This window comes from Colossoma macropomum, unplaced genomic scaffold, assembly GCF_904425465.1.
Source record: "Colossoma macropomum unplaced genomic scaffold, Colossoma_macropomum, whole genome shotgun sequence".
Lineage (NCBI taxonomy): Eukaryota > Metazoa > Chordata > Actinopteri > Characiformes > Serrasalmidae > Colossoma > Colossoma macropomum.
The window spans coordinates 10,019,300-10,032,572 of record NW_023494787.1 but is presented as its reverse complement, the minus strand read 5'-3'; the positions used below and the strand labels follow the sequence as shown (position 1 = coordinate 10,032,572).

Genomic DNA, 13,273 nt, shown 5'->3' with positions numbered 1-13,273 from the left:
CAGTGAACTTATGAAGAAATTAAAACAGAAGTTTATCTTATCAAAGTAAAAAAAACATAATGGTGATATAAAAGAATAAACAGCAGCGTAATGTTCAAGTGCTCCAAGGCCTGTTTCCAGTGTTGTTATTTTTGCCAGTGTGTTTTGACTGTACGATGTAAAATATATCTGTACCATTAAAGAAAACAATAAAGAAAAACTGCTCAACATTAAAGACTTCTCTCTGGATACATTTATCAAAATATTTTTACAGATGTGATGTAGAGTTTTATCATTATGTACAGAGCTGATGGGAACGCACTCATTTTTTGCAACATTTCAGTTGTTTGCTTTAATTTAAGGCAAGCCTGTAAAAATAGTCAAAACTTATCAGAAATATGTTCATTTTGGCATATTTTTTCATCCCTACATTTCACTGTACTTTCCAAAAATTAACAACTTTAAGGATGGCTTAGACACAAGGCACAACTACATGGTCTCTTATTCTTGAAAGTCATGTAAAATAAGAGCACGGAATTAATCACCTTTGCTACTCTGCGTCTGAATTCATACGATGTGAAAACAAGTGGACGTTTTAGCGCAAATGGTGAATCAGCTTCAGTATGTGAATTCAAGCACCAGCCTAACGGTAACTAATTTACATATCATTTACATGAAGCATCCCCTAATTCACGCAGATGTTTCAGTAGGGAGCAATAAAAGGATAGTATTCAGCAGCTCGTGAGCCAATGGCTGTGTTTGTAAGTGGAGTTTGAGGTTGGGTAATGAGTGCACTGCTCCCCTACTGACCAAACTTCACTGTCAAAATTATGACGACTTAAAAGATTAAAATGTGAAATAAACAAAAGGTCTCCGTTTTTTTTTTTAAGATGGTAGAATGAGGTGATTGTGTAATTTGATTATTCTCCTAAAGTAACAGTTTTAAATGCTGTATTACTGCAGTGTATGAGATGATCCTGCATTGCTGTTTTATATAATTTTTTAGGCAGTCAGTAGTTAGCATAAAACAAAAGCACAGTGTAATTCCCAGTGTAACCAGATGCAAGTTTGATCTACAGATACAGCAAAGATGAAACTGATGAATAACTAAATTGTCGGTGAAATCTGTGTGAGCTCATTTTACATTCAGATTTGACCGTACCAGGTTCACTGTTTCATTATCATTCTGTCTCATTATCAATCCTGTACAATCTACAAGATTCATTATTTTTTTTATTTTCTTTAAAATCACAGCATTTACACATTTGACATCTCACTGGCTAACACAGTTCTTAAAACTGTTAAAACTCTCTCAAAAAACGTTTTCTCTACATTCACAAACAAAAACTAACTTCTAGAATACCTGCGTTCATGAAAATTTACATCCATATTCTAAAGGATATTGCAGCATTTCCCAACATACAAGCTACATTTTGTTCTACTATAATAACAGAGCACAGTGTTTTCTTGATGAAACAATAAAACATTGACATTTCTATAATCTGTTCTGTAACGTCTTTTGTCTCTGGAGTGTCTTTACAATGAGAACTTAGTTTCTAACATCAGAGGCTAGATTGGTTGTTTCTAAAAATATCTAAATCTATACATACGTAAGTAGATTAAAGACATAATTCTATAGTTGTGATTACATTGCTGCATATTGCAATTGCAATATACTCAGACTGCACTGGTAGACTAATATAGTGATGTAGTTAAAGAGTGACTTGCACTATTGACCCAAGTAATTTACTTTTAGGGATTAGGCAACTCTCTGGCAGCCCAAATCAAATATCTTTGTGAGCCAACTTTGGGCAGCCTTGCTATATATGGTTTGCTATTGAACAGAAGGTTCAGAGGTCAGAAGAAGTGACCATATTTTTGCACTGTTCCTGTGTGTTGCAAAAATCTATACCATCTGGTTGAGTAAAACATTTTTGGCATTTTTGAAAACAGGGTGTTTTCCATCGTTATAGCGCAAGCACTCTGGAATTCAGCTACAGATGCCTGAGGGAACCATGAAGTCTTATATTTTCACTATTCTACAACTCATCTGAACCATCGGGACACTGAAGCAGAACTTACAGAAAACGCTGAGAATTTTCCTCGTATGGCATATTCTTTACTCTGTATACAGCAGTTTCGCAGTTCATCTTTCAGTAAACACAAACATTTACTTAAAGCCTAACTATGAATATTACTGAATTAGCCTGAGTCTGAATCTTCTGAGCTGGTTGTTCCTACATAAGTTTCTCTGTTTTACAATGTTTTTGGGCCTTTTACTTCATATGTAACCAATTTGTGACTGTAAATATTAGTGAGAATCTTCAGTTTCTTTCCACTTCCAAGCCAGATTGTGTGCGTGTGAATTAATTTACTGTAGTGGAAACACAGAGCCTATATGACAGTCTGATTCTGACATCTAATGATAGATTTTTTTTCCCACTACTAAAAACATAAGTACTTCTATTCATCAAAACACTCGCAGAAACACATGTGTGAAAACATGATTGGTCAGGATGTTCACACAGTACAAACGCTGTGATTGGTTAGAGGCAGGGTTCAACACTGACTCTCTCACAACTTGCTCGGTTGAGCAAGTGAAGTGAAAGTCTACTGTCAGCAGAAGTTATCTATGCACTTTTCCTTAACATTTTCAGAGAAGTTATCATTTTTACTATTAGAAAGAGAGAGAGAGAGAGACAGAGAGAGAGAGAGAGAGAGAAAGAGAGAGAAAGAGAAAGAGAGAGAGTGGGAGAGAGGGAGGAAGAAAAGAGGAGAGAGTTAGATGGAGAAATAGAGAGGGGGAATGGGAAAGAGAGAGGAAGGAGAGAGGTAGAGAAATAAAGAAAGAAAGATAGAGAGAGTGCAAAAGTAAAGAGGGAGTAAGAGAGGAAGAATATAGAGAGGGAGATACGAGGGAGAGCAGGATAAAGAGTAAGAGAGAGTGCACGAAAGAGACAAAAGTGAGAGAGACAGAAAGTGCATGTGTCTTCTGTACTATTCAGTTAGAACTATCATTTACGCCTTCATCATATGCTCACACTTGACCAGCGCTCCTGAGGAGCGAGCAGCATTTTAGGCACGAGATGGCAGAAGGATTTTCACAGCCTTTAAGTTACTGTTTTCTGTAAATGACAGTGTCAACAAAGAACCATTCAGTTTGTCTGCTTTTTCAAGGTAAAACCTAAAAACTGGGTCAAACTTAATCTAAGGAAATGAATATTTCTGAGAGGAAATTAAGTTTTTCCAATAACTTAGTCACGTTCTCCTGCATCAATGACATTTCAAATCACTACTTTCTCTACAAATGAGTATCAAAACCTGTGTGTTTGGCTGGATGTAACTCCATGAACAACTGAATTTTCCATTTTTCCAAATATGGCTGCTAACCGTATGGCGAAACATCAGCTTGCCCAGACAAGTGATTCTTTAATGCTGCTGCTCCGAATGAATATTTTACTTGCCTGGAGCATCTGAGCAATCGTTAATGCTGAGTGCTGAGAAGAGCTCATTTGCATATTGCAGTAAAATGTGATATCAATACTGAAAAAGCCAAAATCATAACAATCACCAGACAATATGTTGTGCTGCCCTAACACACACTCACAGACACATACACTCTCTTAACCTTTAAGCTACATCCAGAGCCCACATCTATTTTCTTCCTGACTCTTGCGCTACATTTGCCCCCATTGCACGCAACTCTTTCACTTCCATTTCCATTCACAAACACCCTCTCACACACTTACGTGCTCTAAGGCAGTGTTTCTCAATCTCAGTCCTTGAGGCCCACTGCCCTGCACATAGTGCTTTTCCTGCTTTAACATAGCCACTTTAACTCAATAATGGGCTGTTAATTAGCTGATTAGCAAGGCAGGGGGTCTCCAGGACCAGGATTGAGAAACACTGCTCTAAGGAAATGATAAGACAGTAGAGACTGTACACTTGTTTTTCATGCCCCATTCTCTTTTCTAGGATCAGATTTGAGTGTTTGCATAAGCTACTGCAGTAGCTCCCAATCCCAGCCATAATCTAACAAGCCTTATACAACTCGTCAGGTAATGGCCAAGGCATTAAAGGAGCTGGGTCAGCTGCAGTAAAACCACTGAGCTAGAAATTAGCATCATGGTAAATTACATCACAATTAGGAGTGGGCAATATGGCAAAACATCACACTTCAAGACATTTCCGCAATACATAACATGCATCACAATGTTTAGTTTGATAAGCAGGAACAATAGATGGCACGATATTACTTTATCTTTTCTGATACGGATGCCAATATTAAAATCTGGAGTACTGACCAATACTGATATCAATCTGATATTTTTCCTTTCCTACTAATCTTTTTAATTGTAACAATTCACTTTAGATGAGCATCTAAAAGTACACTTTGATCCCTCTCTCTAATACCCCACCAGAAGAAAAACACACCTACCAACTTCACATCATATAGTGTAACACTACTATGAAAGTTACTGTGTTATGCTACTGTGGCAGAAATGGAGCTTGAAACAAATGTTAGGACACCATTGGAGTCATCCCAAAATTATAAAAGCATTTAGGAAATCTTGTCTAGTTGATGCTTCTGTAAAACCCTTTTATAATCAGCAGGAGGTAAGATAATAACCTTAGGAAATGTTATTGTGTAATAGTTACTGTCCCAAATTCAGTGAAGCCACCATGGCAACTAAAGAGACAAGATTAAATTTCAGAGTTGGGATGTTTCTGTGACACATCTTCAGAACAACTGCATGTATCATAAAAATTGTACTCACTGCATTTTATTAAGCTGTTTTTGAGCAAGAGCCACAAAACTTTACAGGATCGTAGAGCTTATAGGAGTATAGTGCACTTGCACTTTTGGCCCCAATCGCACGCACGAGTTCCAAACAGTGTTTGTTCAAACACAGTATTTTCCCCCATAGAAAATGAATAACAATGTTGAATTCATATCTAACTGCCACTACATAAACACACATTAGCAACCACCTGGGATTCCATAACAATGGCCTAGCAACATCTTAAGAACCTCCTGGGATTTAACAGTAATGCCTTTGACAAGCCAACTTACACATTCACAAACTCTCCCCTTAAAGTTACACTCACTGTTTTTCAAAGCCTTTTTTAAAATGTGGCACCACTGTTTTGCTGGTGTACTTTTACAGTGCATGTTTTGATCCTTCACTGGGTTGAATGCTCACCATGGTGTGTAGGAGGCAGCGATGAAAAAGTAGATGACAACTCGGTCACACATGTGAAAGCAGTGCTCCATGGTCCTGCAGGCAGTGGAACAAAAACATTTGTATAATTTTTACCCACACCTCACCTAATGTAAATTTCTTCTTGGAATGAGTTTGAATATTTGACTTTGACCATAAGTTCACATCTAGGGGTGTAAATCTCTGACCTCATTTGATTGAGATTCTTCGGGAATATTATTAAATGCAGGAAGGAATTTTAAATGTTTAAAGTTCATGTCATATAGATTATTTTAGTCCAATTCAGAATTACTTATAAAAATGCACTGAATACACAACTGTAACTGCACAAACCATTAAAGCATTAGTGGAACACAGAAAATGAAAACAATGCACTTAACTTCTGGAGAGTATTTTACATTTGAAAATAGCCTGAAATTTTATTAACTAAAAATTAACATTATGCTTTGCTGATTTTTATTATAATCAGTTATTACACTCTAAAATCAATGCAGTTGAATCACCACCTTCAGACTGGTACATGTTGTTCTACACACCTATTCAGAAATACACTCTTTCAACAGTTTCCACTCAACGGTCTGCACAAATTACATGTGTTAAACGTATTTAACAAGAACTAGTTATACAGGGAGATTCATTCAAAAGATGCCCCAAATATTCTGTAATAGCTCTCACTGGGATATGTATATGAAGCTCTCCTCAGTATATGAAGCTTCGAACAAGCCGTCAGAACAATGAGGTAGGCGCTGGACATCCGTCGCAACGTTTAACCGCTGTTCGCAACTTCCAGGTGCATACCCCCTTACCGCTTCATGTGTCTGGCAGAAAACGGAGATCACTTCCAGCATCGCATGTAATTGAATCGATTACACATACGTCAAGGTATGTAGCGTATTTTTTGGTTCAGATTGCTTCATCCTAACGGGAGTTACAACAGAATATTCAGGGCCTCTTTCGAGTGAATCTCCCTGTATAAAAGCCAATGTTATTTGTGAGAGGGTGGTGGAATGCTGAACATTCAAATATTCATTCTTAAAGCTGTCCGTCTATCTGTCCATCGGTACATCCTTCTCTCTCTCCCTCCCTCCCTCCCCAGCCCCTTTCGGGGTCAGTCTGACCTCATGTGGCTCTTTTTCCAGGTGATGATGTGGAAGGCGGTGGAGATGAGGAAGAGCGCACAGAGGCCCATGCCATAAACCCACGCTGTAATTCGCTCCCAGCGGTCGTCTGATAGCCGGTGGAGCAGAGCCATGCCCACGATCGCAGGCACAATCAGGAGCTACACATACACACAAAAAGAGGTCCATATGAGTACGTGAACATTGAAAGGCTCTCTGAAATTACTGTTTCCCCCATCCAGCAATTGCATCCAACAATTTAGCCTTTTCAGATGAGCTAATGAGCTACAACTAATTGGTATAGAGTTGAATGCTAATGAGGACTTATCATCATCGACATCTTAGTTTGTCAGCGAAATGCTTCTCATTGTTGAGTACATCTAATGTCAACAGAAGTAGTTACTCTAGTTAGCATAAACCCATACTACATCTAACTTCTTAAACTCCTTGGCAACAGGTCTCAATATTTTCCAACTCTTCCAGTGATGGAACTAAAACACCCATGCAGTAACTTCAGTACTCCAATAGTGAAACCTGGAATGGTTAACTGAGCACTTAAGTACCCGTACAGACCCCTACTCTCACAATTCACTCCAAAGCCACACTGTTAAATACAAAAACAGACAAAAGAACATTTTTAGGTAGGCAGCGTACTCCTACCTATTTTTTTTTTTAAATAACAGTAGGTCATACAGTGTCAGAAACCGCACAGGTCTATTTGAGATGACCTAATTACACATACAAGGTTTGAGGCAAGCATGTGATAATTTTGTGGTGGACATTCATACGCCACTCATTGTTACAGATATAAACTTGACAAGCTGACCTTGCACTTGACTATGGGCTTCTTCCCAGCACTGGTGGTAACCTTTATGGAATGTATTGACTCTAAATAACTCATTATTTCTGCCTATCTGAGAAATGTTGTGGCTGTGACTCAGAAGTTTCTATGTCCCAATGAAACAATGATGCAGTGCAGTGCTTCCCACATCATTGTTCAGAGCGATGACGCAGCCAAAAATCAAATGTACAAAGTTTTCCCCAATGTTTATGTCTATACATATAGAAATTGACAAGATTCATAGTTCCAGCTTCATCACAGGGGCTACTATCATCTTTAACTATGTGACACACTTTTATCCATCAGCCATTCTGTTATGGACCAAAATTGACAAATGTACAGGAAAAAAAAAAAATCAGGCTTCAAGACAATGGCAACTGTTATTTTCATAGGTAACAGAAAGTGCCAGAAACCAAATAAGCAAGCAACTCCACACATTTTGAGGCAAGTGGGTGATGGTTTAGGCATGCAGTTTCACAATGATAGCTAAATGGCGCCTAGAACTGTCTATTACTTGTCAGCTACATTAGCTTCACAGCTTCAATTCAAAACTGAAAAAGCAAACTTCAGACACCAATCACGTTTTGGCTGACTGACTACATTTGGGGTGAAGGGGAAAGCTGAGTAATTTTGATTTTATGCCAAATTATTGCTCAAACAACACAAGCTTCACCAACTGAACAGCTGTGCAATACTGTGTGTGTGGATGCGGCAGTACAGTTATCTTTCCATTTCAGACACATGATCCAGACGAACAAAGGGTGTCAGAGCAGAGTAAGCGTTTGTGACACTTGATACAGCTTTCTCCTACATTTTCAGGCATTAATCCAAGGTGTCGTACTGAAATATGCTGCCTTTCAGATATTACGTAATCCCTGGTGATCTAAACCTGTATCTGCTGCTACTAATCATAACCGAGGCTTATCCCCCAACAGCACGCGCCAATGTAATCCATCGGGTCACATATTCGGGTCACCGTGTGACAGGCCAGGTAATGAGAGCGGGTGATATGGCAGGTAACAGACAGGGGGATGAGAGGTGTCTTACCGCATGGGTGTAGCAGTTGGCTGCATGTTCATAGCATGTGGGCTGATAGCGGCGGTTCGCAGCAGCTCTGCCGTTCATGAATCTGTAAAGAGACACACATACACACGAGACAATTAGGCCAGAGTGTGTCCATAGGCGATGACATAACAGTTTCATATAGGTTACATACAGCGGGCTATCAATGGACCATCTTTAATATGTAACGCCATACAGATATGAAGACTGGGAATTATCGATAATGAAAAAATGCGTATGTGACAGACAGACAATAAATAAGGAAGAAAAACAGGAAAAGACACAAAGAAGTCGTATTTTCTTTGACATCCTATAGCCTAATCTTCCCTGTTATTATGAGGCTGAATTTGGCTTCCTATTCGCCAGCTTCGTGTTCGAATTTTCTCGTTCCACCTTAAATGGTACAGCGGGTACATTTTAAGGTGGAACGGTAAAATTCAAACAAGAAGCTGACAACAGCTTCGTCCTGTTATTCAACTACTGAAACAAAGGCGAATTATCAGCGTATAGGAATGGCGTTATATGTCATATATTACAAAATAATATAATAAATCTCATAGTTACTCAGACAGACACGCAGTAATTTGAGTCTAATATTACTGATAACGATTAATCTGTGCGCTGCTGCAGCGCTGCAGCTCCTCCCTGCTGAACATCTGTAACGTTAGTTAGCTGTGTAGCTACTCAGCTACCTATTTAGCTTTACAAATCAATTTTTGACTTAATATAGACACTCGGCAAATCGTGAAAACATCTATAATGGCAAAAGGGTTTACTGGTCGCCGTATCAATGACTAGTCTGCCGTTTCTTTTCAGTGGACACTGTGCATGGAAAGCTAGCTGCGTTAGCGGAATTAGCCGGGTTGCATTCATAGCTTTGGTAAAATAAAACATAGCGATTTCTAGACATGTGCATGTTGTTGTCTGACTCACCTTTGGAAACTGTTTACCCTCTTCATCTTAAAAGATTATTGAACTGGCATAAAAAGAGAAAAAACTCGGCGGGGGAAGGCAAGCTGTATGGCTAAACTAAACTAAAGGAAGGGGAAAATGATTCCCGAGTCGAGCTACATTAACTCCTCATGAGGCTTTGTGTTAAAATCCAAGCACCGCATTCATTTGTCCAAAAGGCACGGCTTTCAGAACGCCTCACCGACACCATAGCTGACTTCCAGCTCAAACATAAACCCGCAGGAAAACTCAGAGATTCATCCCCATCCCTCTAAAACTGCCGCTAAAACAGCAGCACCACACAGGCCACTGAACGTCCTGACCCTGGAAACACGATTCACAGCCGAGAGGTTGTATATTATAATGCTTATTATTTTCTTCCTGATTGACAGGGGAGTCAGCCAATCACAGACCCGTCAAAAAGCTGAACGGGGAGCAACTGACCAATGGCGCTCTGAGGGTTTCACCGTTACTGTCGTCACAACTATGGGCGGGACCAAGAATGAGGTGAGCTGCTGTACCAATTTTATTGGTTTATTAGCCAACGTTCAAGCAAGTGTGCGTTAGTGCTGTGACGGAAAAGAAGGATGATGTCATTTTCCACCGTGTTCTTCTGCATCATGATTACTGAAGATAATATCTGAGACCAAATATCTGTTTATGATCTGGTTTTACAAACTTGGGTTAAGGCCAAGTGCAACGTTAATGGTGGTTTAGATACACCAGTGAATGTCTTTTAGGCTTTAGGGTTAATCTGTATGGGAAGCCAAAAATCATAATCTGTAGCTTTTAGGCTCAAACCCTTCTCTACTATTAATAAGTGGGTTAATGTGGAGTCCTTAAAAGGAAAATCCACAGAATTTCTGTAAAATTAAAGAGCTAAAATGTAAACACACATACTGAAGTCTGATATATGGCTATATATGTTCATATATCATAAAGGCTGAGGCATATATTTTAAAATGCATGTGTTGTGTACATATACATACATATCAAATAATGGACATATATGCATTATTTGTCTGATAGGTGGGTGAATACATCTAAGTACAGTTAATAACTAATAACAACAACTGCTCTGTTATCTGTTTGCTTTTTAAGTTTAAATTAGATTTTCTATCAATTCTATGAATTGTTCACAGTCATGATGACAGGAACCAGATGTGTAAAGTTTCTAATGCCTCTAAAAGCTACCTCACAGAAAACTATGTGAAATGTTTAATAGCTTTTGAAAAGCTATCCATTGTGGAGAGGTACCTGCAGTGTGTTGGAAGGCGAAAATAGCATCTAAAGGAAACATTAAATTTTACCATTATTAACATTACATAGAAAAACTCAGGCACATGTAGGTTCACTGCTCATTTTGGTTAGTTACTAAAATGGCTATGTTTGTGTTGTAGCCATCATGACTCCTGGTTTCTATCAGCACCACTGTAAAGAAAATCTGAGTTTATAAGTTTCTTTACAATGTACTGCTTCATGTCAAACTACTCTAAATGATGGAATCGTGCCGACAATGCATAAGGACTGACTACCTGGGTCAAAAGTCAACCTGCAGGAGACACTTAAGCCACCCGTCAGCTCTTATATCCTACCTGGAATCTTTATACCTCTATCTGCCTGCTGTAAGAGGAAACAGCTAAAGGGAAAGGTATTCAAAAGAGCTCAGCATGAAGTAAACACTCACACACACTAAGTGGCTAAGCATCTAACAATGAAACAGTGCCGATGATTACAGGGCTTTTGTGCTTTCTCGCTTCCAGCGTTATTACGTAAGGCCACAGGAAACAAATCCATTAGGATCTTCCTTATGTAAGGCTTTTAGGTGAAATTTGAGGGTTCCCTATCTCAGTAAAGCAAAGTCTCAGATGAACTGAATTTTAATGCTTTGCCTTCTCAGGTAATGCTCAAGGCCTTTGTTTTGCCCTTTAGACAAAGTGCCTAGAGTAAAATTCTAAGAGCATGATGCCACGACCAATACTGTCGCTTATGCTAAACAGCCATAATATAAAGTATGTGCTGTGTATTAATCTAAATACTGTATAATTTTGGCAGTTTAGCTTGCAAAATATTAACATACTGCAGTGTTTGTACTAACAGAATGTGGGAGATGTTGCTATCCCAACATACATTATGTATACTACTTTGGTAGTGCCACATCACGTAGGCTACTTTGATATATAAACAAAAAATGTTTTGATTTTTTTTTGGGTGGGGGATCTTTAAAAAGAAAACCAGTTGGAACTAGTCTTTAGCATAAAACTGAAACATGGTAAATTGTTGATGAAACAGTCATTTGTATGCATATTTGTATGAAAAACATCTTAGCTGTGAGATATATCAATGAAACAAGATTTTTTGATATTCTGATCATTTCTATTGGTCCATTCATCATGAAATATTCTCATAATGTAAAGTGAGCAGATGGCATAATAAAAGTGTGGTGCAACTGTCTAACCATATGTTCACTTTAGCAGGTGACAGAGTGACATTTGATCAGTCATTTCCCATGGGAATGCAAAAAAACAACAATCAACAAGACAGCAGGCCAACAAGCCTTAAATCCAGTTCAGACTTTTGCAACTTTTATGCAAATTAAGTATGATATAATGAATTACATGAACCAATCCTAGACACAAGGTCCTCAGCGTCTACTCTCTGAACTTTTTGTTCCTACCAACTTTTTGTTCCTACTCTCAATAGTGTCACACAAAAATAGCAATACATTGTAGATATTGTTTACATTTTCTTGTCAGAAACTGTACAGTGTACATTTCCACATGTGATAATTAAAGCGGCCTTGAATGCACCCACAAGTAACCAACTTGAGGCTACATTGTGACTATCTAGTCGCCTGATTCTGTACATGCAGTGAGTGTTGGTCATATTGTTGAGAGATTGTTCGTTCAATTCAGTTGACGCCACAGCCATCCATGGCCGGGAATCCAAGAGAGTGTAATTGGCCTCACTCTCTCTGGGTGGGTAGGATGGATCTCTCTCTCTCCTCCCAAATGCTTTACAAATGCCAACAGCTCACACTTTTGAAAAGTGTGTGTGAAAGAGAGATAGACAGAGATGTAAGGAGTGAACAGCAAACTTTTCTAGTATAGCCTCAGAAGGTCAAAAAAACAAAAAAAGGCAATGAATGGCAACAAAGCCTTTTTATCCAATGCGCTTTTTAACTAAAGCAAACGAGATGTCTTTGTTTCTCCACTTCTCCTGAACAGGATTACTTTATGCAGTGTAGTGTAAGAGGATTGATCTCCATGAACCGCCATGACTCCAGCTGCCATTGTCTGTGGTTTAAAGGGTTGGCAGGTCAGTGGATTATGCGCAGAATGCAATGCATTGTCCACGATGAAAAGAAGCTACAGCATTATAAAAAAGCCATTGACAATGGTAAGGCAATCCACACAAAAGTGTTTGAGTCCGTGCTGTAGAACATGGCCTGACTGGACTGCCGTGAGTTTTGTATCTCTCACGTTTGTAACTCAAAGCTTTCTTTGAAGGGTGAATAGAGTTCATTTCAAATAGATGACCTTCTGCTGAACCAGGAATCCAGTCATGAATGAAAAAGTGTTATCAATGAAGTTTGCTGCAGTTCAAGGGTTACAGTCATCATATAAACCACTGTTCAGGTATTTTTGCCAGTTATGCTAACTAATAAACTGTAATTAGTAATTATTTAGGGTACTATTTCATCAAGTTATCTACCTTAGGGTTTGAACATCACTTTTGAATTAACAGGAATTTATTATTTGTTTTGTTCTGTAATGTTCTGTAATAACAGAAATTGAGAATATCGATAGTCTTTTACAATGTGGTAAAATTTCATGATGAATGGACCAAAAGAAATGCTCCACAATTACTTGGAAAAAAAATCTTAGCATCCATTCAAAATTAAGAACAATTTTTCCTTTTTCTGTAAAGAAGATATAATGTTTTGTCACAACAGCAAACTATGCCTATACAAGTCATGTCCAAAACATTTTATTGGCGTTTTAACTCATTTGTTAAAAACCTATTGTTACTATACTAAGATCAGAAGGTCAGTGTGTACACAATGATTATTATAAATATAGCCCATTGTAAAAGCTCCC

General features: G+C 38.4%; 1 protein-coding gene across 2 annotated transcripts in view; it reads right to left on the bottom strand.

The window, feature by feature from the left end:
• The window catches only part of mmd (monocyte to macrophage differentiation-associated), a 30,608-nt gene that overhangs the window by 9,024 nt on the left and 8,311 nt on the right, over window positions 1-13,273 (bottom strand). Inside the window, exons 1-4 of one of the 2 annotated variants that reach the window (XM_036566068.1) lie at window positions 9,156-9,519; window positions 8,208-8,289; window positions 6,320-6,480; window positions 5,184-5,258 (exon numbers count right to left, since the gene is read on the bottom strand). In XM_036566068.1, coding sequence (XP_036421961.1) covers window positions 5,184-5,258; window positions 6,320-6,480; window positions 8,208-8,289; window positions 9,156-9,181 — 344 coding nt within the window. In that variant the 5' untranslated portion in view covers window positions 9,182-9,519. Of the gene's footprint in view, window positions 1-5,183; window positions 5,259-6,319; window positions 6,481-8,207; window positions 8,290-9,155; window positions 9,520-13,273 lie in introns of those variants that run through there. The other variant, XM_036566069.1, reaches the window with a different exon arrangement.